Here is a 25523-nt window from a genome sequence, read left to right as displayed (position 1 = left end):
CATTTGGAACATGTGTGCCCTGAAAGATCCCTTCTGATGGAATTCTTATCTATCTGCACACCTGCAGATAAATGTCTGTGTGTACCATGGCTATTCCTTTGCCCCAGGAACATTTATATGCTATGCATTTAGTTCAGTTATTCGTGCGTACAGAAGACATTTCGCTTAGAATTTTTACCCTATGTTTGCTTCACTTCTCTTTCGTAGAGGTCAGAACCTAACTTCATTGGTAGTCACCAGAAGTATTGCCGAGAAAGTTAGTATAACAGCAGTTGAACACTGTGAAGTAAATATGTGAAATAAACTCTGGATTTAAAGGAAATATATGAAAGAAGCTAACTTGCGGATTTACCAGTGTTGCAAAACTGGGATTTATCTCTGCTCCTGGAATTTTTTTTTGTTAAACATGGTCCTAATAAGCCCAGTCCACTCCTTTCTACGTGTGCTACTTATCATCATATTTTAGTTGCGCCCCCTAATCCTGGTTAATGATTACATCAATGTGTGCTGTAGATCATAATAGAAGCTAGACAGGAGAGTATGAATGAACAACCCATAATCATTACTGTCTATGAAGCAAGTCCTACTTCTACTAATATGAATAGCTGCTATTTCCAGAGACGTTGCTATGTGTCAGGCACTGTGCTAAGTGCTTTGTATATAATAACTCGCTGTTCCTATGTCCTAATAATAACCCTCTGAGGTAGGCACAGATGAGTAAACTGAGACACAGGGCAATGAAGTAATTTGCCAAGGTCTCTGTCTTAGCTCAGGCTGCCATAAGAAAACACCATAAACTAGATGGCTTAAAACAGAAATTTATTTTTTTACTATTCTGGAGGCTGTGAGATCAGGATACCATTATGGTCTGGTTCTGAATACTTGCAGATGGCTGTCTTCTCACTGTAATCTCAGGTGGCAGGGAGGGGCTGGGGAGAGAGCGTGAGCTCTCTGGTGTCCCTTCTTATAAGGGCCTTAATTCATCATGAAGTCCCCACCCTCACTTCATCTGAACCTAATTACTTCACAAAGGCTTCATCTCGAAATCCTGTCACATTGCGGGTTATGGCTACCGTAGGTGAATTTGAGTGGGGGGACACAATTCAGTCCAGAGCAATGTCAAAGCTGGAGGGGCAGAGCAAGGTACTGAACACATAGAGTCTAGCTCTATAACCCACGCTCTTTGTTATGCTCCTTGGCCTCCTTGTAAACCAGGAGAGTCAGTGTTATTTTTAGACACAAATGATTGCACCTATTTGCAGCTTAATTTTTATAAATTTCAACTCTTTTTTTTTAAAAAAAAAGACAATACTTTTGATTCAAAGTACTCCATCATTCAAGTCAAGGAAATAGAATATCAGCAGACAGAATTTAATAAATTGGTTACAGGGAATTGATTACAGAAGTTTGCAAAACAGTACCACCACCGCCCTTTTAGAAAATTTTTTTCTGAAATAGCATTGTTTTTAGACAAACATTTTGCTTTGACACTTGGAATGAGAATAATATCCTATTATGACTGTACATATCGCTTTGCTGCTGCTGCTGCTGCTAAGTCACTTCAGTCGTGTCCGACTCTATGTGACCCCATAGACAGCAGCCCACCAGGCTCCCCCATCCCTCGAATTCTCCAGGCAAGAACACTGGAGTGGGTTGCCATTTCCTTCTCCAATGCAGGAAAGTGAAAAGTGAAAGTGAAGTCGCTCAGTCATGTCTGACCCTCAGCGACCCCATGGACTGCAGCCCACCAGGCTCCTCCATCCATGGGATTTTCCAGGCAAGAGTACTGGAGTGGGGTGCCACTGCCTTCTCTGACATATCTCTTTAGGTTGCCCAAAATGTGAAGACATGAGAAAGTTACCTAGAATAAATGATATATGCATCTCTAATGGTAGCTTGAGAACAGCTTCAATTTATAATACAAAAGCACATGCTTCAGGTTCATGGAATGTTTAAGCCAAATTGCAAGTAGATGTTCAAAAATATATAGTAATAATGAAATGCCTTCTTAATGCCATTGCTATGAATGTCTATTATGTTAGTAAGAAATAATCTCTTTTTTCTAAGATTCTAATTTCTTTTCCTCAGTATGCCCCACTATGAAATGTGGTAAGAAGCTTCATATCACATTCCAGTATTATACAGTCAGACTTTGTGTTCAGTATGTGTTAGTGGATTTATTACTTCTTGGACATTGTTTATACTATGCCCTAAAATCACATATATACTTATTCATTACATATATAGGTATATATAATCTCAATCACTTTTACAAAAATTCAGTGCCCTAGAAGAATTTGTTTTGCATTAACTAAAGGGTTTTCAGTCTGAAATGTAAACTTGTGTTATTGATGTGAGATCCTTCTGAGATGTTTTCATATAAACTTCATTTATAGTATATACTTTTGTCCTTAGTAAAAATAGAAGCACTGAATCATTAATTTTCCTTAAGAGCTGGTATAGAGCACTGCATAAACTAAATGGCTATTAAAGTTAAATTTACATTTTTAAATTACAAAATGCCTTTAGTCACGGCTTTAAAATTCTGAAAATATAAAGAGTATTATAAGTACAACATAGATTTCTAGTTTATAATTAGATTTTATTTCTCATTAGTATGTCTATAGCTAGTTGTTTTTTATACTAAATTTAATATATAATGATTATTAATAGTATTATTTTAAAAATTGACTAATTTTGCACGTCAGTTCTATAAATGTTTTTGCTTTTAATATGCACATTTTCCTGTAAAAGAATGATAATATTGAACTTTTTCAGAATTTCATACATTTAAACAAATATTAAATACTGCATGGTAATTATGATAATATAAATAAATGTAACTGTGCTGTTTTGGCTTTTTTTCCTTTATAGAGCAATTACTTCCTAACCTGAATTCCACTGTCCCTGGTGAAAACTACTTTGATAGAACCTACCAGATGCTTTACCTTTTGGTTAAAGGAACTATACCTGTTGAAGTTCACACCACTGCAGTCATATTTGTCTCTTTCCAATTACCTGCTGTAACAGAGGATGACTTTTATAGCTCTCATAATCTGGTTAGAAATCTTGCTTTGTTCCTAAAGATACCAAGTGACAAAATCCGTGTCAGCAAAGTAATACGAGGGGAGAGCCTGCGGAGGAAGAGATCCATGGAGCTCACAGTTGAACTGGAGATTGGTGATCCTCCCCCTCAGCTCATAACCAATGACACTGCAGGTATGAAAAGTAGACACTTGAGAAAGGGTAATGTCATTACCAAAACCGCATCCACAAATAACACTATTGAGGCTTGATAAGCCAGGCTCAGGAAATCTCATCAACCCCACATCCTGAACCCTCTAAGGACCTGGAAACCCTTTTCTCTGCTCTACTCCTGTAATCTCAAATTATTTTGAATTATGAAGAAACTTCAACCTCTATTTTGTCATTATAGCAATTAATTACTTCCATAATAGGATTTGACCTAACATAAGATCCAAAAAATGACCTAAGGAAGTGACCTTATAGTTGAGAGATTCAGGATGAAAAGAGTTGGTCAATGAATGAAAAGAGTTGGTCAAAGTGGGTGGTAAGAATACTGGAGCTGAGGAAATAGGTAGTGAGAGTTTGGTCCAATTGAAGAACTGGAAAGGACCCAGAAGATCTGCAGCAGAAGGCTCCAGGAAGAACAAGCTGCTGGAGACGAGGTTGAGAGGTAGACAGGTACTAGATCGTGGGAAACCGAAAGAGGTTCTCCTCTTTGTAAGCCCAGAAAAAGGAAGTAGGGGTCTTCCTAAGGGAGATAAATAAACCCTTGGAGATTCTGAGAGGTGGAGTAGTAGGATGGATTTCTAAAGTCATCTATTTGCCCTAGTAAGTGCAAATGTGCAAGAATATGTCCTGTCTTTCATTTCTGTGAATGACCTAATCAGCCTTGCTAGCCATCACCCCTTTCTCTGACACTCACTCACTATACTCTATTTTGTAGGTATCAGAGATAAAAATAAGCTCAGCTATTCTGCCAGAGGTAACTTTGGTGGCTTAAATTATGGTTTCCTTAGGCTTACTCTGGCTGAGCATTTGGGTAAATGTTCAGACCTTCAGATTTTGTTCCTCTCCATCTTTTCAAGTTGGTATCTGAATGACAAGGGACTTTCTTGACCTCAGACCCTCATGTTGCCCTCTTGTCCTCATAGTTTCTGTGACAGGGTGGGTGGTCTTCTCTGCTCTGCCCGAACCTCTCTGGTGCAACTGAACTTTCCCGGCCTCTTGACATGCAATCACATTCTCAGCTGTAATTCCATGCTGATGTCTCTGGTGGTCAAGCCAAGTGTCTAGGCATACGCGTCTCCAAGAGGATGAGATATGGGTCTTTGTAGGGGGAAGATTAGCATCCAGCTTAAACTTCAAGTCCCTTTACTTGTACAAGTCCTGGGATGGGCTTTGACTTTCAAGGCCCTGGAAAAATGGTCCACTTAATAATGTGGTCAAATAATTGACTATTATAAAAGTTGTACAAATAAGACTTATTCTTAAAGAGAGTCTCCTTGTTGTATGAATTTCAGACTCAGAAAATCCTCATCTTCCCCATTCCTGTTAAGCGTCTTCTTCATTCAACTCCCAGGCTCTCTTATGTGTCCACTTAGGTCCTGAGTGTTCTCATCTTCTGCCACCAGGGTCATCACTCATTTCCCCAGGCGGTTTGCTTCTGAGCTTTAACCCCATGCACCAGCCATGTTGCTCTTCTGGAATTCTACCAGTTAGGCAGGCAAAAGCTTCCTCCCTTGTGGGGATCAGCCTGTGGAAAGGCTTGCATGAATGGAAGGAAGTGCTGATCAGCTCTCTGTTGAAGGAAATAGGAAGCACAGGCTTGTGTTTGCAGCCAGATCTTCCATTGGGCTTCCCTGGTGGCTCAGCTGGTAAAGAATCCGCCTGCAATGTGGGAGACCTGGGTTCGATCCCTGGGTTGAGAAGATCCCCAGGAATAGGGAATGGCTATCCACTCCAGTATTCTGGTCTTAAGAATTACGTAGACTGTATAGTCCATGGAGTCGTAAAGAGTCAGACAAGACTGAGAGACTTTCACTCTCTGCCCAGTCATAGGTTACTCTTCTTCATCAGCCTTGGGTTTCCTTATATCTACAGGGTCAGGGATTTGGGATCAACATAGTCTCTAATTTAGTCTAGGAGTTGCATCACATTGAGATACAGGTCTGTATATATAGATTGTTCACTGACTAAAAATTTCCCTGGTAAGCCCTTACGTGTATTGAGGTCCAGTACTTACTACACTAGCCACTCTAATGTCAAAAAACCCTGTGATTTATTTCCTGTATGTAATCTAAATTGCTTCACATACAACCTCTCCTACCCTCCATTCTCTTAAAGCAGTTTTATCTTGCTAGCCAGATTTAGATATAAATTTGGATATTTAGATACCCAGATATAAGCACACTGCTGTTTAAAAACATGGAAATAGGGGCAGGAGGACAGATAGGCTAACGGCTTGTTTCTAAGACTTAAACTGAATTAGGGTTTGAGGTCTCAAGGAAAGCCCTATAGTCTGGCAAGGAGTGACATCACAGCAAAATTTTGCAAAGTGGCAAGAAAGATATGCATGGAATAACACTTCTGGCCCCTCACAGCCTTCACAAAATGTTAGGACATCTATAAGTTTCCAGGTGTCCTAGAAAGTGGTTGCTTAAGTACTGAGGGGACCTCTGGACAAAGAGTCATGTCAGAAAAAACAGCTCTTCAAGTGAAAGTCTTTGGTTTCTAGCTGGCAGTCAGCAGAAATCAATGCCTTCACATGTCAGATGGTCAGAGAGAACCTGTTAATCATGCCAGCAGGTCAGGCATGCCACCCTGCACCAAAAACCACTGAGGAGAGATGGGAGTAGCAGTGTATGGATGTGAAGCACCTTTGTACAGCTGGCACGAGGTCACGTGGCATACCCAGAAAGCCATCGTGTAGGAACGTGTGTGGGTGGGGAGAGTCTGAAAGACTGCCATTTATCCCAAAGAGACTGAATCAACCAAAAGAGGCCTTTAAAATGGACAGGGACTAAAAATACCCAAGACTGTGATTTTCAGTGTCACATGAGACCTTCTGCCCGAGAGCACCACCTGAGCACACTAAGCTTGAGGGCCTAGGCTTCATGGAAGAAACTCAGTGACTAAAGCCCTCAGGGCATGAGTCTGGATAAGGAAGGTGCTAGAGATGTAGGAACAGTACACCAAGACACTGGCTGTGGTTGTTGTTGTTGTTTTATTTTTTGTTTCTTTTTTATTGGAATATAATTGATTGTACAGTGTTGTGTTAGTTCCTGCTGTACAACATCATGAATCAGCCATTGTTGTTCAGTCGTGCAGTCGTGTCCAACTCTTTGCGACCCCATAGAGTGCAGCACACCAGGCCTCCGTGTCCATCACCATCTCCCAGAGTTTGCCCAATTTCATGTCCATTGCATCAGTGATACCATCCAGCCATCTCTTCCTCTGATGCTTTCCCAGCATCAGGGACTTTTCCAATGAGTCGACTGTTCACACCTGCTTCAGCTTCAGCATCAGTCCTTCCAATAAGTATTCAGAGTTGATTTCCCTTAATATTGACTGGTTTGATCTCCTTGCTGTCCAAGGGACACTCAGGAGTCTTCTCCAGCACCACAGTTCAAAGGCATCAATTCTCTGGCATTCTGCCTTCTTTACGGTCCAGCTCTCACAACAGTACATGACCACTGGGAAGACCATAGCCTTGACTATATGGACCTCTGACAGGAGAGTAATGTATCTGCTTTTCAACACACTGTCCAGGTTTATCATAGCTTTCCTGCCAAGAAGCTAATGTCTTCTGATTTCATGGCTGCAGACACAGTCTGCAGTGATTTTAGAGCCCAAGAAGAGGAAATCTGTCACTAGCTCCACCTTTTCCCCTTCTATATGCATGAAGTAATGGTATTGGATGACATAATCTTAGTTTTTTTAATGTTTAGTTTTAAGCCAGCTTTTTCATTCTCCTCCTTCACTCTCATCAAGAGGCTCTTCAGTTCCTCTTCACTTTCTGCCATTAGAGTGGCATCATCCACACAAGAGAGGTCGTTGATATTTCTCCCACCTATCCTGATTCCAGCTTGTAACTCATCCAGCTCAGCATTTCTCATGATGTGCTCAGTGTATATGTTAAATAAACACGGTGACAGCAGACAGCCCTATTGTACTGCTTTCTCAATCCTGAACCAATCAACTGTTCCATACAGGGTTCTAACTGTTGCTTCTTGACCTGCATACAGGTTTCTCAGGAGACAGGTAAGATGGTTGGTATCCCCATCTCTTTAAGAGTTTTCCACAATATGTTATGATCCACACAGTCAAAGGCTTTAGTGTAGTTGATAAAAGAGAGGTAGATGTTTTTCTGGAATTTCCTTTCTTTCTCTATGAACTAACAAATGTTGGCAATTTAAATCTCTGGTTCCTCTGCCTTTTCTAAACCCAGCTTGTATGTCTGGAAGTTCTTGGTTCTCATAATGCTGAAGCCTAGCATGCAAAATTTTAAGCATGACCTGATTAGATGATTAAGCAGGTTCTGATTAGACCTGGGAGATGAGGCAATTGTCCGATGATTAGGTCATTCTTTAATACTGCCCTAAGGAGGGGATACATATGTGTATATGTGTACATATATCCCCTCCTTCTTGAGCCCCCCTCCCACTGTCCCATTCCACTCATCTAAGTTATCACAGTTCCAGCCGTCTAGGTCATCTCAGAGCACTGAGCTGAGCTCCCTGTGCTGTATGACAACTTCCCACTAGCTGTTTTACACATGGTAGGGTATATATGCCAGTGATACTCTCTCAGTTCATCCCACCCTCCTTCTCCCACTGTGTCCACAGGGTCCATTCTCTACGTCTGTGTCTCTGTTTCTGCCCTGCAAACAGGTTCATCAGTACCCTTTTTCTAGATTCCATATATATGCAGTAATGTACAGTGTTTGTTTGTCTCTTTCTGACGGGCTTCACTCTGTAGTTGTTTCTTAAATGATCGCTCTGACTGCAGTGTGTAGAACAGAATGCAAGAGGGAGAGAATGGATGTCAGGAAGCCAGTTTGAAAGCTGTTTTCGTATCTCTGCTGCTGATGGGTTAACTAGGATTTGAGCAATGGAGTCAGAGAGATTTCGAAATGGAGAACTGATTATATGGTGTGGGGGAGAGGTGAAGGAGAAGAAGGGCTCAAGAGAGAGTTCCAGGCTTCTCTGATAAGAGGTGCCACTTCACAAGGTAAAGAGCCTTAGCAGGGGAAGTAGGTTTACAAGGAACTGCAAAGCTAGAAAAAGGGAATAGAAACTACCTACAGTGTCAGAATTAACCTTGAAAATCGTCAATGTCCAGAGCAAGGAACATTTTTGTTAGTAATTTAATGATAATGTTAGCCACTCATTAATATATACTATAAATTCAATGGTGCTAATTATCTCCTTCCATTCTGCAATGAACACTCTAGTTTTTTAAAAAGTAATATTTAATGATAGACATACATGAGAGTGCTTCACTTCTAAACAAAGAATGACATAGGAAAGTATTAAATTAAGAAACATTTTTCCCTGTATACTCTCACTCATTTTTCTTGAAATTATATTATCACCTTTGTTTTGTCTTTTTTTCTTTAATTCTAGCTATATATATATATATATATATATATATATATTCTACAGAGTTTTTTATGTTCCTGACCTCCTTAGTATGACTTTGTCATGTTTAGCTCAGGAATGGTTAGAAAGCTGTAGAATTCTCTAATGTGGATGGAGCGAGTGGCACAAACAAAAACTGAAGTGGAATATTCTCACATGTTCTCCCTATTCCATATTCTTACAGTCCACGTGTCATAACACTTTCCTCATAGGTCAGATGCAGTTACCTGAACTCCAAGAAATTGCTGGTTCTCTTGGACAAGCTGTAATTTTAGGAAAAACCAATAGTATCCTCGGATTTAATGTCTCTTCCATGTCTATTACCGATCCTATCCCCAGCCCCAGTGATTCTGGCTGGGCTAAGGTAAGAAAATGCAACTAGAAAGATGCATTTTGCTATTTAAAACATTGCTTCTTTCTTATTTTAACTGTTCTTCTATTTCAGTACAGTAATTTAGAGAGCATGTCTTTCTAATTGTTGCCTATTTTTTTTAAGTATTGCCAAAATCATAAAGTAGTTGAAAAAGGAGTGTATCTTCTAAAAAAGTATTTATTGGTGTAAAATATGCTTTGCTTTGCTTATTTACAACAGTGCTTCATGAATATGCTCTAGAGGAAATATTGTAATAATATTGACTTCATGCCTTGAACATACTTTTAACAAAGAACGTTAAACACTTAGCCTGGCCAAGACGAGTTTGCTACTGAATGTAGTTGATCACGTGATCACCACTCTGTCGCTCGTGACCATTCACAGGTGGCTGCCCAGTCGGTTGGAAGGCTTTCATTTCCTGTTCATCATGTAGCCCTTGTGACTTCGCTCTCAGTGGTCACTCAGCCGGTGGCCACACAGCTGGGACAGCCATTTTCTCAACAGCCTTCAGTAAAGGCAGAAGATGCTGATGTAAGTTATAACTCAGAGATTTATTTAAGTGGAAGAATGAAGTTATCAGTTCTGGAGGGTGATCCAACTTCACTAATCCTGGTACACTGACAACCTGGGAATGGCACTGCCTCTTCAATGTTGGACTGTTATCTATGAATGTCATCTTTTATGTTTTAAAAATGTGCCTTCTCTGTGAACTTGCTCCACAGCTTGTTATTTGAACTCTTTGTGTAGGAAAAGGAGCTTCTGTAGATTTAAAATTTGAAATGAGACATTGACAAAGATAAAGTTCTATATATCTTTTTTTTTTTTTAGGAAAAAAAAAAGCATGGTAACAGGCCAATTGTTGTAATTCTCTACTCTTTTTTCTTTAGGGTAATTGTGTATCAGTTGGGATTACTGCAATGGCTTTGAAGGCCGTACTAAAGGACTCCAATAATAACCAAATCAGTGGACTTAGTGGGAATACAACAATTCCGTTTAGCAGCTGTTGGGCCAACTACACAGATCTTACTCTTCTTAGAACAGGTGAATGTACTATTTTTGATCCTCACATGTATACCCATAAATAAGGATAATTATAATTTCCTTTTAATGAACAAAGTGGTCTATACTACTCTGGTCAATAAATTATAGAAATCAGAATGTCTAGCTTACAAAAATATATCTAATATGCAAAATAAGGTGAAAAATAAAATAAGCAATTAAGGGAATTAAAACAGGTAATTTGAGGATGTAAATCAAAATTATATCATGATTCATATTTTCTTCCTTATCCATGTGTAATTTTTCTAAATCATCTATGTAAAAATTACATATTACATGTATAGTAAGAAAATTTAATATATAGAGTTTTCAGTTCAAGAAAAGAAAGGGTAAGATAGTATCAGGTAATTTTAATGGCCCATGCTGGAGTTCAGAGTTGGGCTGGAAAGTGGGTTCTAGTCTTTCTATAAGCCAATGCAAAGGAGGAAACACGAGTGTTTTCATGATTCATAGCTCTCTAAAGATAAAACAGTCGCTCTGATGAATTACAATTTGCTCTGAGACCAGAACAGATGTCTCCTGTGAGTTCTCATGAAGTATATTCATGATCTCTTCAACATGGTTAGCGTAAATATAGTCACAACTCCCACAGTGAGGTTTCTTATATTATTTCCATGTGGACTGATGGCATAGCTTCAACTGGTAAAAGCCTTTCTACCGTGGCAAAAATGATACATCCAAAAAGTAGGTCTTTAGTGATGATAGATGAATCAATGTCAAAAGGAAGGAAATAGACTCGCTGTGCTGGAGACAGACCAGCATTACTCTGTTTACCTCAACCCAGGGCTCATTTAGGACCTTTATAAGCCCTAACTCCTGAAAAAGTTTTATCTCAGCCCTCACTCTCCTCACCAATATTATTTCAAACACACACATACTAAAAGTCAGAATAGAAGCCACAATAGGGCTTTCCTGGTGGCTCAGTGGTAAAGAATCCATGTGCCCGTGCAGGAGATGGGTTTGATCCCTGATCCAGGAAGATTTCACATGCCACAAAACAACTAAGCCTGTGTACCACAACTGTTGAGCCTAAGCTTTAGAGCCCATGCTCTGCAACAAGAGAAGCCACCACAATGAGAAACCCTTGCACTGCAATTAGAGAGTTGCCCCTGCTCAGCACAGCAATGAAAACCCAACACAGCCAAAAATAAATTCTCTTTAAAAAAACCAAAATAAAGAGTAAGATAAGTTAAAGAAATTCTAACAATAATCTGGATTTTTTTTTTTTTCATAAGGCCTAAATATCAAAAGCTAATATCATTCCAAAAGAGAGAAACTTGATTTTCCTACTGGGCAGCAATATCTCAACCTAGAGTTTTATGGAAATCCAGTGGCAATGAGTTCAACATTGTGCCCTGGGGCAAGAGCCTGCAGTGTCCTATAAGCTCTAACAGTCAGCCTAAATGATGAGCTATGAGGCACTTGACAAGAACCCCCTCTGAAAGAAGGTTGCCCACCTCCCTGGGAAGGTGCCCAGTGGCAGAGACCCAACCTGAGGATCAAGGTCTTCATACTATGACTTTCAAAGGCAGTGTTCCAAAGTAACTGGGATCACTAGAGTGCTGAAGCAATAATGTAGATTTTGACACTTTTCATGATAACAAAATAGTGCTCTCCTTTTATCCAGTAAATTTTCCTTTAGAGTTCAAAGCTTCCCTTGGAATGTCTATCTGTGGTTTCTAATTCTCTTCCTCCCTCCCTCCCTTCCTCCTTTCTTCCCTATTTCTTGCTTTCTTTTTTCCCATAAGTGTAGGCTTTCAGTTCCCTGCTTGTGTACAGTAAGGAAGGTCAAATATAGTCATCTCTTCATGATTTTTAGATCAGCTAGCCAGTTTGTAGATTAACCAGTGTAAAACTGTACAAACAACAAAGCATATGCAAGAAAAGTGATAAAGTGTCTTTCCATTGCTCCTTGGTCAAGTGTACAATGATCAGACAAGGCTCAGCACCCTCAGCTCTCTTCCATACTGTCCTTTGTTTCTAACAGCCAGTCCTGGGCACTAGGAGAGAACCCTTAAGAAGTAGGTATTGACAGACCAGAAGGAAAATCTATCCAGAGTCCTCCTGTCCATAGCTGATGAGCAGATAGAAGTGAAAGTGTTAATCGCTCAGTTCTGTCTGACTCTTTGTGACTCCATGGACTGTAGCCCACCAGGCTCCTCTGTCCATGGAATTCTCCAGGCAGGAATACTAGAGTGGGTAGCCAATCCTTTCTCCAGGGGATTTTCCTGACCCAGAGATTGAACCTGGGTTTCCTGCACTGCAGGTGGATTCCTGACCATCTGAGCCACCAGGGAAGTTAACTATGGCAAATAGAACACTTCTGACTCTGAGACCCTCTCTACCATTGTTTATACTTCAGTTCATTTGACTCAGTTTCCAAAAGTACTTCATTAGGGGTTATACAGTATTTGTAAGTTGATGAAAACCCAGTTGGAAGTGTATGACAACAAACAGATAATCAAAGGAAGTCAAACACTGCTTATTTTTTCCCCCCCAGGAAAAAATTTTAAGATTGAATTTATCCTGGATGAGTTCGTTCGGGTGGAGTCCCAGCCTCTCGGCCTGGCTTCGCAGTCTGTCTCCAGCCCGGGCAGTAGCAGCAGTGGCAGCAGCAACAGCAAAGCGTCCACTTTGGGTACAGCTGCCCAGATAGTGACTACAGTGATAAGCTGTCTGGTGGGAAGAGTGTTGCTCTTGGAAATATTTATGACTGCAGTTTTGACATTGAACGTACTCTAGGTAAGTATGGTACATGCTGTTTGTCTCCACGTACTAAAGTATCAGAAAATGTTTACTGAAGAAAGACCGCAGCATGGCACCACTATGGTCACAAAGAGTCTCGGCCATTAAGGACGTTGTTGTTCAGCTGCTCAGTTGTGTCTGACTCTTGGTGACCCCATGGACGGTTGCACCCCAGGCTTCCCTGTCCTTCACCATCTCCTGGAGTTTGCTGAAACTCGTGTCTGTTGTGTCCATGATTCCATCTAACCACCTCATCCTCTGTTGATACAGCTAGTGAATTGAATTTGGTACTCAAAACTGAGACATACACTTTTCTTTCCTTCTTTGTTCTCCTTAATTAGTAATACTTGTTATTGTGGTTCAGCTGCTCAGTCATGTCCAACTCTTTGCCTCCCCATGGACTGCAGAAACTCATGTCTGTTGTGTCCATGATGCCATCCAACCATCTCACACTCTGTTGCCCCCTTCTCCTCCTGCCCTCAATCTTTCCAAGCATCAGGGTCTTTTCCGATGAGTCAACTCTTCGCATCAGGTGGCCAAAGTATTGGAGCTTTAGCTTCAGCATCAGTCCCTCCAGTGGGTATTCAGGGTTGATTTCCTTTAGGATTGACTGGTTTGATCTCCTTGCTGTCCAAGGAAGTGATAGCTTCAAATGTAAAGACAAAATACCACCCTGTGGAAATGTTATTCCATTATATGATGGGGTATAAGAATGTGGGGAGTGAGAAGTTCAGGTTACGTCAGTATTCTTTCAAGGTGCAAAAGCTCAGCTCCAGTTGGTTTGGACAATAAAGTTAACTCGCTTAACTGAGACACTCAGAAGTAATCTGATTTCTGGCAGAGCAAGAACCAAAGACTCAAATGACATCATCCAGAGCCTGAGTCTCTGTCTCTCTGTTCCATTCTCCTCAGTGATAGATTCATTCCCAGACTCTCTTTCTGCATCATCCACCCCAACCCTCATGTACAAATACCACCAGCATCTTCATGTTTACATTCTAATGCAGCTAATGCAGAAAGAACAAACCTCTTGCCCAACACTTCCAGAAAAAGTCCCAAAATTATTGTCATTGACTCAGCTTGGGTCACATGCCCATTCCTAAACCATTCTCTGTGGCCACACGTTGCCATAAATTTGTGAGGAGATACCCCACGTCCAAGGGCAGAGAATCCCCAGCAAGTTGGTAGGAGGAACGAAATCGTGTTTTGAATCAAACCCCCTACTGGTCAGAGAGGCTCAGAGGGTTCAAACAAACCTTGTGTACACCAGGACCCAGAGACCTCACAGAGACTGAGACAAAATGGTGTTCGTGCATCTCCTGTGGAGGTACAGGTCTGCAGTGGACTGCACCTGGGGCAGGGGCTCTGGATGCAGCAGACATGGGTATGGCATAAGCCCTCTTGGAAGAGGTCTCGTTAACCCCACCATAGAGCCGCCAAAACTTACACAGAACTGGGGAAACAGACTCTTAGAGGATGCAAACAGAACCTTGTGCCTACCACGTCCCAAGAGAAAGGAGCAGTGACCCCACAAGAGACTGACCCGGACTTGCCTGGGGAATGTGCAGGAGTCTCCAACAGAGGCGTGGGTTGGCAGTGGCCTGCTGCAGGGCTGGGGGCACTGAGTGTAGCAGTGCATGCATGGGACCTTTTGAAGGAGGTCTTCATTATCTTCATTACCTCCCTCATAGTTTGGCCCCAAGTCAAATAAAAGGAAGGGAACACAGCCCCACCCATCAACAGAAAATTGGATTAAAAATTTACTGAGCCTGGCCCCGCCCATCAGAACAAGACTTAGTTTCCTCAGTCAGTCTCTCCCATCAGGAAGCTTCCATAAGCCTCTTATCCTTCTCCATCAGAGGGCAGACAGACTGAAAACCTCAATCACAGAAAACTAACCAACAGCCTTGTCTAACTCAAGGAAACTCCAGCCGTGCCATGTAGGGCCATCCAAGATGGATGGGTCATGGTGGAGAGTTCTGAAAAAACATGGTCCACTGGAGAAGGGAATGGCAAACCACTTCAGTATTCTTGCCTTGAGAACCCCATGAACAGTATGAAAAAACAAAAAGAGAGGACACTGAAAGAGGAACTCCCCAGGTCAGTAGGTGCCCAATATGCTACTGGAGATCAGTGGAGAAATGACTCCAGAAAGAATGAAGAGACAGAGCCAGAGCAAACACAACACCCAGTTGTTGATGTGACTGGTGATAGAAGTCTGATGCTGTAAGAGCAATATTGCACAGGAACCTGGAATGTTAGGTCCATGAATCAAGGCAAATTGGACATGGTCAAACAAGAGATGGCAAGAGTGAACATCAACATTTTAGGAATCAGTGAACTCAAATGGACTGGAATGGGTGAATTTAACTCAGATTACCATTATATTTACTACCGTGGGCAAGAATTCCTTAGAAGAAATGGAGTAGCCATCATAGTCAACAAAAGAGACCGAAATGCAGTATTTGGATGCAGTATCAAAAACAACAGAATGATCTCTGTTTGTTTCCAAGGCAAACCATTCAATATCATAGTAATTGGAGCCTATGCCCCGACCAGTAATGCTGAAGAAGCTGAACAGTTCTATGAAGACCTACAAGACCTTCTAGGACTAATGCCCAAAAAAGATGTCCTTTCCATTATAGGGGATTGGAATGCAAAAATAGGAAGTCAAGAAATACCTGAAGTAACAGGCAAATTTGGCCTTGGAGTACAGAATGAAGCAGGTCAAAAACTAACAGAGTTTTGCCAAGAGAACGCACTGGTCATAGCAAACACCCTCTTCCAACAACACAAGAGAAGACTCTACACATGGACATCACCAGATGGTCAATACCTAAGTCAGATTGATTATATTGTTTGCAGCCAAAGATGGAGAAGCTCTATACAGTCAGCAAAAACAAAATCTCAAGCTGACTGTGGCTCGGATCATGAACTCCTTATTGGCAAATTCAGGCTTAAATTGAAGAAAGTGGGGAAAACCATTAGACCATTCAGGTATGACCTAAATCAAATTCCTTATGATTATACAGTGGAGGTGAGAAATAGATTCAAGGGATTAGATCTGATAGACAGAGTGCCTGAAGAACTATGGACAGAGGTTTGTGATATTGTACAAGAGCAGGGATCAAGACCACACCCAAGAAAAAGAAATGTGAAAAGGCAAAATGGTTGTCCGAGGAGGCCTTACAAATAGCTGTGAAAAGAAGAAACACGAAGGCAAAGGAGAAAAGAAAAGATATACCCATTTGAATGCAGAGTTCCAAAGAACAGCAGGGAGAGATTAGAAAGCCTTCCTCAGTGAACAATCAAAGAAATAGAGGAAAACAATAAAATGGGAAAGACTAGAGATCTCTTCAAGAAAATTAGAGATACCAAGGGAATATTTCATGCAAAGATGGGCTCAATAAAGGACAGAAATGGTATGGACCTAACAGAAGCAGAAGATATTAAGAAGAGGTGGCAAGAATACACAGACTAACTATACAAAAAAAAAAAATCTTCATGACCCAGATAATCACGATGGTGTGATCACTCACCTAGAGCCAGACATCCTGGAATGCGAAGTCAAGTGGGCCTTACAAAGCATCACTATGAACAAAGCTAGTGGTAGTGATGGAATTCCAGTTGAACTATTTCAAATCCTAAAAGATGATGCTGTGAAAGTGCTGCACCCAACAAGCCAGCAAATTTGGAAAACTCAGCAGTGACCACAGGACTGGAAAAGGTCAGTTTTCATTCCAATCCCAAAGAAGGGCAATGCCAAAGAATGCTCAAACTATGGCACATTGCATTTATCTCACCTGCTAGCAAAGTAATGCTCAAAATTCTCCAAGCCAGGCTTCAATAGTACATGAGCCTTGAACTTTCAGATGTTCAAGCTGGATTTAGAAGACAGAAGAACCAGAGATCAAATTACCAACATCTGTTGGATCATCGAAAAAGCAAGAGAGTTCCAGAAAAACATCTATTTCTGCTTTATTGACTATGCAAAAGCCTTTAATTGTGTGGATCACAACAAACTGTGGAAAATTCTTTAAGAGATGGGAATACTAGACCACTTGACTTGCCTCCTGAGAAATCTGTATGCAGGTCAAGAAGCAACAGTTAGAACTGGACATGGAACAACAGACTGGTTCCAAATAGGAAAAGGAGTACGTCTAGGCTGTATTTTGTCACCCTGCTTATTTAACTTCTATGCAGAGTACATCATGAGAAACGCTGGGCTGGATGAACCACAGGCTGGAACCAAGATTGCCGGGAGAAATATCAATAACCTCAGATATGCAGATGACACCACCCTTATGGCAGAAAGCAAAGAAAAACTAAAGAGCCTCTTGATGAAAGTGAAAGAGGAGAGGAAAATGTTGGCTTAAAGCTGAACATTCAGAAAACGAAGATCATGGCATCTGGTCCCATCACTTCATGGGAAATAGATGGGGAAACAGTGGAAACAGTGACAGACTTTATTTTTTTGGTCTCCAAAGTCACTGCAAATGGTGATTGCAGCCATGAAATTAAAAGACGCTTGCTCCTTGGAAGTTATGATGAACCGAGACAGCATATTAAAAAGCAGAGGCATTACTTTGCCAACAAAGGTACGTCTAGTGAAAGCTATGGTTTTTCCAGTAATCATGTATGGAGGTGAGAGTTGGACTATAAAGAAAGCTGAGTGCCAAAGAATTGATGCTTTTTATCTGTGGTGTTGGAGAAGACTCTTGAGAGTCCCTTGGACTACAAGGAGATCCAACCAGTCCATGCTAAAGGAAATCAGTCCTGAATATTCACTGGAAGGACTGATGCTGAAGCTGATAGTCCAATACTTTGGCCACCTGATGCAAAGAACTGACTCAACTGAAAAGACCCTGATGCTGGGAAAGATTGAAGTTGGGAGAAGGGGACGACAGAGATTGAGATGATTGGATGGCATCACCAACTCAATGGACATGAGTTTGAGTAAACTCCGGGAGTTGGTGATGGACAGGGGGGCCTGGCATGCTGCAGTCCATGGAGTTGCAAAGAGTCAGACATGACTGAATGACTGAACTGAATTGAACTGAATAATTTAGAAGGAGAATAAAGTATTTCAGTACTAAAAGCCAAGACTAAATTTAAAATTTAAAAAAAAAAAAAGTCAGGATGAAGGGAAACAATAAGGCTAGCTTTCTGGGAGAGTGGCAGAACAACTGGAGCCTGGGGCTTCAAGAAGAAATAATCCGTTCTTCCCTCCTCCTGGTAGAAACTAATTAGAAACCAGCTGTCAAGGGAGAAGCACAATTTGAAAAGTCCCAGCCCTGCCTCTTATAGATAATAGAGAGGATGGGTTTGGAGCTGAAGAATCAAAGGTAAACAGCAGCACACAAGTTATTGTATTTTAATGCCAGTTTTCTTGTCCCTAGAATTCTAGTAAGAGTAAACTTGCTGTCTGTTTTAGAATCATGTGATAGGTACTGTTTAAGTTCATTTCTTTCTTCCAAGAAGCATTAAAATATAAAGTATAAATACTGCTTATTATTATTATATTTGTACAGTATTATTATATCTGTACATTTTGTGTTTCTTCATTAAACGGATTTTTTTCCTAATTATCTTCATTGACTTCCTCCCTACTTGTATCTACAACTTTGGAATTTTACAAAATTCATAAAATCCTACTTTCAAGTCATTGGTAAATGATATTGTTCATGGTGTTTTTTAGGACTTTTTCGCAGATAAAAAGTTAGCAGCCTCCCCTTTGCTACTAAATAATCCATAATTCTTCAATCAAGACATGAGAAGACTTAAACACTGTCTTCGTCCTTTCAGGCTGCTATAACAAAATACCAAAGATTGAATGGCTTAAGAACAACAGAAATTTATTTCTCACAATTCTGGAGGCCAGAAGTCTGAGATCAGGGTGCCAGCATGGTCAAATTAGGGCCCTCTTCTGGGTCACAGACTTCCACTGTATCTTTATGTGGTCGAAGGGGCTGGGGAATTCTGTGGAGTCTCTTCGCATTCATGGAGGCTCTGCCCTCAAGACCTAAGCACCTATCAAAAGCCCTATCCCTAATACCATCACATTGGACATTAGATTTTAAAACATAAATTTGAGGTGGGGCTTCCCTGGTGGCTCAGCTGGTAAAGATTCCACCTGCAGTGCAGGAGACCTGGGTTCCATCCCTGAGTTGGGAAGATCCCCTGGAGAAGGGAAAGGTTACCCACTCCAGTATTCTGGCCTGGAGAATTCCATGGACTGTATAGTTCATGGGATAGCAAAGAGTCAGACACATGACTGAGTGACTTTCACTTTCTTTCCCATTCAGATGGGGTTTCCCAGGTGGCACTATTGGTAAAGAATCTGCCTGCCAGTGCAGGAGACTTAAGAGATTCCTGGGTGGGTTCAATTCCTGGGTGGGGAAAATCCCCTAGAGGAGCAAATGGCCACGCACTCCAGTATTCTTGCCTGGAAAATTCCATGGACGGTGGAGCCTGGCGGGCCACAGTCCATGGGATTGCAAAGAGTCAGACACAGCACACACTCACATATTCAGCTCATAGCAACAGTTGATGAAATTCTGTTTTTCTTTTTTAATAACTTTGCATTCTGGATTAACAATATTTTAGTTTTAAGAGAGTCCTGAAATTATGCTGGGAGCCAGCACGGGAGTTCCCACCCATGACAAAGGTCATGCGGAGAGATCTGACATGCAAAGGTGAATCAGAACTCAAGGGGCCCCCCTGGACCTGCCTGAGCATCTACCCCAAAACCAAAATCTGTCTGTTTTACTATTTCACGACTTTCACCAACTCTTCTGACATTAACGGGGGGCTATTCCCAACCACCTTTCTCTGTAAGAAAATCAACTTAAAACCCTAGTTAATAAGTCTCCTGGACATAATAGGTGTGTTTCAATTCAAACCCTTCTGATGACTTTCTAGCTTGCCTGACAGGTTTGTTCGGACTCCTGCAGCTACACATGTGATTGTTCACAGCCTCCCAACCACAAGAGGCACAGGAAGCTTAAGATATTCTAACAATGCAGAGCTTCTCAGAGAGTTAAAATTGTTAGAATAGAACTAGTAGAGGATTTCTTTGTTGAGCTAATGCTTGCTGCCAAGTTTCCATATCCCTTACCTATTGTGTCCCTGGGAGTATATTGATTAATACAGTTGGTATATAGAAATGTAAGTAGTAGCTTTAATGTTAGTAACCTTGGACCCTCGAATTAATTCTTTTCTTGTTATAGCCCACCACACTTTTGCCCTATAGGAATGCAACTTTATCTAATGCTTTCAGAGGGTGGCGCCTGACTTTAGAATAATCACCTTTAGAGAAAAATAAGTTTTCTGAAGAAAGGGTCATAAAATGTTAACAGGCCTCCTGGCCAGAAGATGATGTAAATCACCTAAAGCCTTTGCATATAAGTTTGCAGAAAGAAAGCCTGGCTTCGATAAGGATCAAGGACTGCTGACCTTGCATGACTCTACATTCCTTATTATCATCTATGCACAACTTAAGGTATAAAAGCTACTTTGGAAAATAAAGTTGCGGGCCATGCTCATCAAGCTTGGTCTCCCCATGTCATTCTTTCTCTTTCATTTTCCTTTTCAGGCTGATTCCCTGGAGCACAGGGGCCTTCTGTGTTCACTTTCCTGCCTGGGCTTCTAAGACCCACTCGAGAAGGTGCCTAAGGTGGGGCATCTTCAGCTATTTGAGGGGGCGCCTGCAGCCTACATGAACAGAGCAAGTCCCATGCTGGGGCTTTATTGGCTTTCTGCATAAACCAAGGAATATCAGCCTCTTTTCTCTCCTCTGTTTTCTTAACTGCAAAATTCTTTCCTTATCTCCTTCTCTATTTCTCTCAGTCGCCAATGCCGTCCTCCCGAGGGAATCCCTGGATCTAACCGGGGCTGGACCCCGGCAAAATTATACTAAATAAAATAAGAAAACTTGAATGTGAAAACTACAATATATAAGGACCACTGTTCTCTCTCCACAGTTCCGCACAAGAGCAACTTAAATTGGTAAACTCTGAAATAGTGATTTTTGTCTTATTAACCATTCCATGAAACAGTAAGAAAGTTAAAATTAATTAAACATATTTTAAAATTACACTATATGTTCTTAAAAAATGTTTGTATTGTTTTTACTTTTCAGGAAGCAACTGAAGTGCTATTCTGAAGAACAGGTTGGAAACACAAATATAGAAACTGCATATTTAGGAACTGTTGTGTTGCACATCAATAAAAAGTCTAATGTTTTCAAGAAAATATGCTAAAAATATTTTTATAATATATAAAATGTATTACTTAGCTTTAATCACAAAAATCAGACTTCCTCAAAATATAAATTTCTTTTGCTTCTTTGTGTTTGTATGTTGTTTCATTTTAAAAACTTTTAGAAATATTTGATTTGTAAGTAGATATACCACCTCCAAGTTGCTGTCCCAACAGATCATAAAATCCTTTAAAGAGTTGAAAGAGCTGTCTAGTTTTGACTCAATTTCTCTAGATCAAATTGAAAGCAATTCTGAATTTTTATATTGTACCAGGGGATCTGTTTTTCTCTATCCTCATAAGGCTATAATTTCTGATGATCTAAGCCATTTTAATTTCTAAGGATTTTGGAGAAATGAGATTGTTTTAAACCTTTTTTTTTTTTTTTCAGTCAAAGTTGATATTTTTCGAATCCACAGAAATGCCAGGAATTCTAGATTATCCTAGATTTCTGAGTCTGCCACCCCTGGTCAGTCTTCTAAGAAGAGCTTTCCTGCTGTCCTTTGTTTGAACAAATCCAAACTCCTCTGCTATCCCCTTCTTCCCACTCAAAACTGTCACTATGAAGAGTGTGACCTCCTGCAACCCAAGATTATACCAAAAGAGATACTTATTTTCAAGAGATAAAATTAGAGAGTGCAAAAAAGCCACAAATTACCATGGCTAAGTTAACCAAAAGCTCTCATACTATAAAAATTACACTTTCTACTCAGGAAAGTCTAAAGGAAATGCTCAATTTAGAAGAATAACTCTAATCAAGGCTTTGTGGCCATGTCGCAAGCAAGGAGAAGTGACATTCACAAGTCACCTTCCAGCAAGTGACACTCAGGAAGCACATGGAACAGCTGGGAGAATGCAGCAAGTCTCAGAGCTCTTTCTACAGGATACCGCTCCCTAGAATACTCGCCCCAGGTCATTGTTAATCTTGCTAAACATGAAAAGTTTAATCTTGCTAAATCATGAAAAGTTATTCAGTTCAGTTCAGTTCAGTCACTCGATCATGTCCAACTTTTTGCAACCCCATAAATTGCAGCACACCAGGCCTCCCTGTCCATCACCAACTCCCGGATTTCACTCAAACTCACTTCCATCGAGTCGGTGATGCCATCCAGCCATCTCATCCTCTGTTGTTCCCTTCTCCTCCTGCCCCCAATCCCTCCCAGCATCAGGGTCTTTTCCAATGAGTCAACTCTTCGCATGAGGTGGCCAAAGTACTGGAGTTTCAGCTTTAGCATCAGTCCTTCCAAAGAACACCCAGGACTGATCTCCTTTAGAATGGACTGGTTGGATCTCCTTGCAGTCCATGGGACTCTCAAGAGTCTTCTCCAACACCACAGTTCAAAAACATCAATTCTTCAGTGCTCAGCTTTCCTCACAGTCCAACTCTCACATCCATACATGACCACAGGAAAAACCATAGCCTTGACTAGACGGACCTTTGTTGGCAAAGTAATGTCTCTGCTTTTGAATATGCTGTCTAGGTTGGTCATAACTTTCCTTCCAAGGAGTAAGTGTCTTTTAATTTCATGGCTGCCATCACCATCTGCAGTGATTATGGAGCCCAGAAAAATGAAGTCTGACACTGTTTCCACTGTTTCCCCATCTATTTCCCATGAAGTGATGGGACCAGATGCCATGATCTTAGTTTTCTGAATGTTACCATGTAATAAATCCAGGTATCTTTGTATATATTTACTTTGTATACATTTACTCAATAACAGGCATTCTAGTGAGAAGACTACAAAAAATAAGATTGTGTCTTCACCTTCCAGGAGTCTGCAAGGTAGTTGGGGAAATAGTAGCAGAAAAGGTGATATACAATACACAGAAGTGTAACATGGTACACGAGAGAGAGAGACGTTAGGGTGCTGGAGGGGTACAGTGGAAGGGCACTTGGCTGGAGGGAGGGCATCATGTGAGGATGGAGATGGATGAGGGACAGATTCCAGAAGACCATGATGCCTGAAATAATTGGTGAGATAAACATGAGATTAGCCAAGTAAGAGCGTTCTGACAGAAAGTGTGGGGGTAAGAACGAAGGCTGAAACACCACTAGATAGCGAGCTCCTTGGAGGTAGTGAGGCTCTTCCTTACTCAACGTTTTGTTTGCCATCTTATGAGATGTCTGACACTAGGAGATGCAGACTCACTGTTCAGTGTGTGAATGCAGCACGGAGCTTGGGGAAATCAAGACGCCATCTGTAGTATGGGCACTGCCATGTGTAAAACAGATAGCTAGCACAGCACTGGGAGCTCAGGTCTGTGGTCTGTTGATGACCTAGAGAAGTGGAATAGGGGGTGGGAGTGAAGTCTAAAAGGGAGGGTATACTGGTGGCTCAGCAGTAAAGAATCCACTTGCTATGAAGGATATGCAGAGACTTGGGGGTTCAGTCCCTGGGTCCGGAAGATCCTCTGGAGGAAGAAATGGCAACCCACTCCAGTATTCTTGCCTGGAAAATCCCGTGGACAGAGGAGCCTGGCAGGCTACAGTATATGGGTCACAAAGAGTTGGACATGATGACTGAGAGACTAAACAACAACAAATATGTATACACATGGCTGTTTCACTTCGTTGCATAGCAGAAACTAACACGACATTGTAAAGCAATTATGCCCCAGTTAAAAAAAAAAAAAAGAAGCCATCTGATGTTACTGGAGCACCAGTCTACTCCGTGAGGAACAGCTTTCATGTCCCGAGAGAATTGATGAGACCACACCACTTGTTAATTGAGAACCCTAATAATTCCCTCAGTTCCACCCCAAAGAGGCAAGAAAACTCTACCATTAAAATGAGGAGGAGAGAGAGAGACTGACAAGAAAGACTTAAAAACCAGATTTCCTAATGAAAATCCAATTTATTCTCCATTTCACAACACTTCCTTTTGCTTGGAAAACTAAATTCCAAGAACTACAATTGTGACATCTAAGGAACAAATTCCTACATTTGGCTTCTGGAAAAGATGCAGAAATCTTCACATCTAAACACTGTGAAAGCCACAAAATTGATTACTCTCTGTAGGCTTTCCTTACCTCAAGCTGTATTCAGTCCACTGGATTTTTTTTTTAATTTCCATAGATTTTCAAAAAAGAACTTTTCTAATGTAACAGAGCAAGGGCTCATGGGCCTGTGGCACAGAAAGCCAAATTCGGACAGAAGGTGTTTGCAACAAAGTAAGGGTTTCTTTGCAGGGTGGCAAGCAAAGAGAAAGGGCAGCTCAGAACTCCCCAGTGGCTTTTAAACAAGGGTTAGGGAAGATAATTAGGATGAAGATAACAGGGTCTCAGGACGCCTCATCAGCTCATGGACATTCTGACTCACTGGCCGGTGGTGAAGTAACAGGGTGATTTTCAGGAATCTCTGTCATCAACCATCTGGCTCCAGGCTGGGATCTGCGTGCTTGTGGATAGCATGCAGTCATCCTCCTCCACTGGGTGAGGGTGACTTAGTTTTTACTGAGAAACTCATAGATATGCATCAGATTGCTTTATATATTCCTTCAGGAGGGACGAGGAGTCTTGTGACTCTTCTGTTCCTATCATTAGGGTAATGGGGGATATGAAGGGACTTTTATACCTGGAAAGACTCCACAGGGTTCTGCTTGGTTTCAGCCCCGCCTCTTTCTTTGATACTCCTCAATCCTGAGGGGAACAGAGGTAGGACAAGAAAGGGGGGAAAGTTTGGGATAGAAGTATTACCCATAATCTCAGGGGAACTCAGTTTTAAGAGGACTGGATTTCTCTAGACAAATCATTTGAGAGTAAAGGGAATTTCTAAAAATTTGCTTCTTAGCCACAGACTTTGTCAAAAAGTTTCTAATTCAATTGCTCTAGGTTTCTGGCTGTCTGCTTTTAAAATTTTTCCTAAAATTATTATAGCGATTACTTGCTCAGTTGCTCAGTCGTGTCCAACTCTTTGCGACCCCATGAACTGTAGCCCACCAGGCTCTTCTGTCCATGGAATTTTCCTGGCAAGAATACTGGAGTAGGTTGCCATTTCCTACTCCAACAGTTATTATAGTCAGTCAGTTCAGTCACTCAGTCATGTCTGACCCCATGAATTGCAGCACACCAGGCCTCCCTGTCCATCACCAACTCCCGGATTTCACTCAAACTCACGTCCATCGAGTCGGTGATGCCATCCAGCCATCTTATCCTCTGTTGTCCCCTTTTTCTCCTGCCCTCAATCCCTCCCAGCATCAGAGTCTTTTCCAATGAGTCAACTTTTCACATGAGGTGGCCAAAGTACTGGAGTTTCAGCCTCAGCATCATTCCTTCCAAAGAACACCCAGGGCTGATCTTCAGAATGGTCTGTAGAGTCCAAGGTCCAATGGTCTTGGTCCAAGGGACTCTCAAGAGTCTTCTCCAACACCACAGTTCAAAAGCATCAATTCTTCAGCACTCAGCTTTCTTCATAGTCCAAC

General features: G+C 41.3%; 1 protein-coding gene across 1 annotated transcript in view; it reads left to right on the top strand.

Annotated features, from left to right (window-relative positions):
* Positions 1–21267, top strand: part of PKHD1L1 (polycystic kidney and hepatic disease 1 (autosomal recessive)-like 1) — a 180730-nt gene extending 159463 nt beyond the window's left edge. The window contains exons 73-78 of the mRNA XM_010863452.1: positions 2875–3219; positions 8879–9030; positions 9424–9570; positions 9927–10080; positions 12599–12840; positions 20984–21267. Of these exons, the coding sequence (XP_010861754.1) occupies positions 2875–3219; positions 8879–9030; positions 9424–9570; positions 9927–10080; positions 12599–12840 (1040 nt within the window). The 3' untranslated portion in view covers positions 20984–21267. The remainder of the gene's footprint in view (positions 1–2874; positions 3220–8878; positions 9031–9423; positions 9571–9926; positions 10081–12598; positions 12841–20983) is intronic.
* Positions 21268–25523: the final 4256 nt, after the last annotated feature.

This window comes from Bison bison, unplaced genomic scaffold (genome assembly GCF_000754665.1).
Source record: "Bison bison bison isolate TAMUID 2011002044 unplaced genomic scaffold, Bison_UMD1.0 scf7180017864491, whole genome shotgun sequence".
NCBI lineage: Eukaryota > Metazoa > Chordata > Mammalia > Artiodactyla > Bovidae > Bison > Bison bison.
This window is presented reverse-complemented; position numbering and strand designations above follow the sequence as displayed.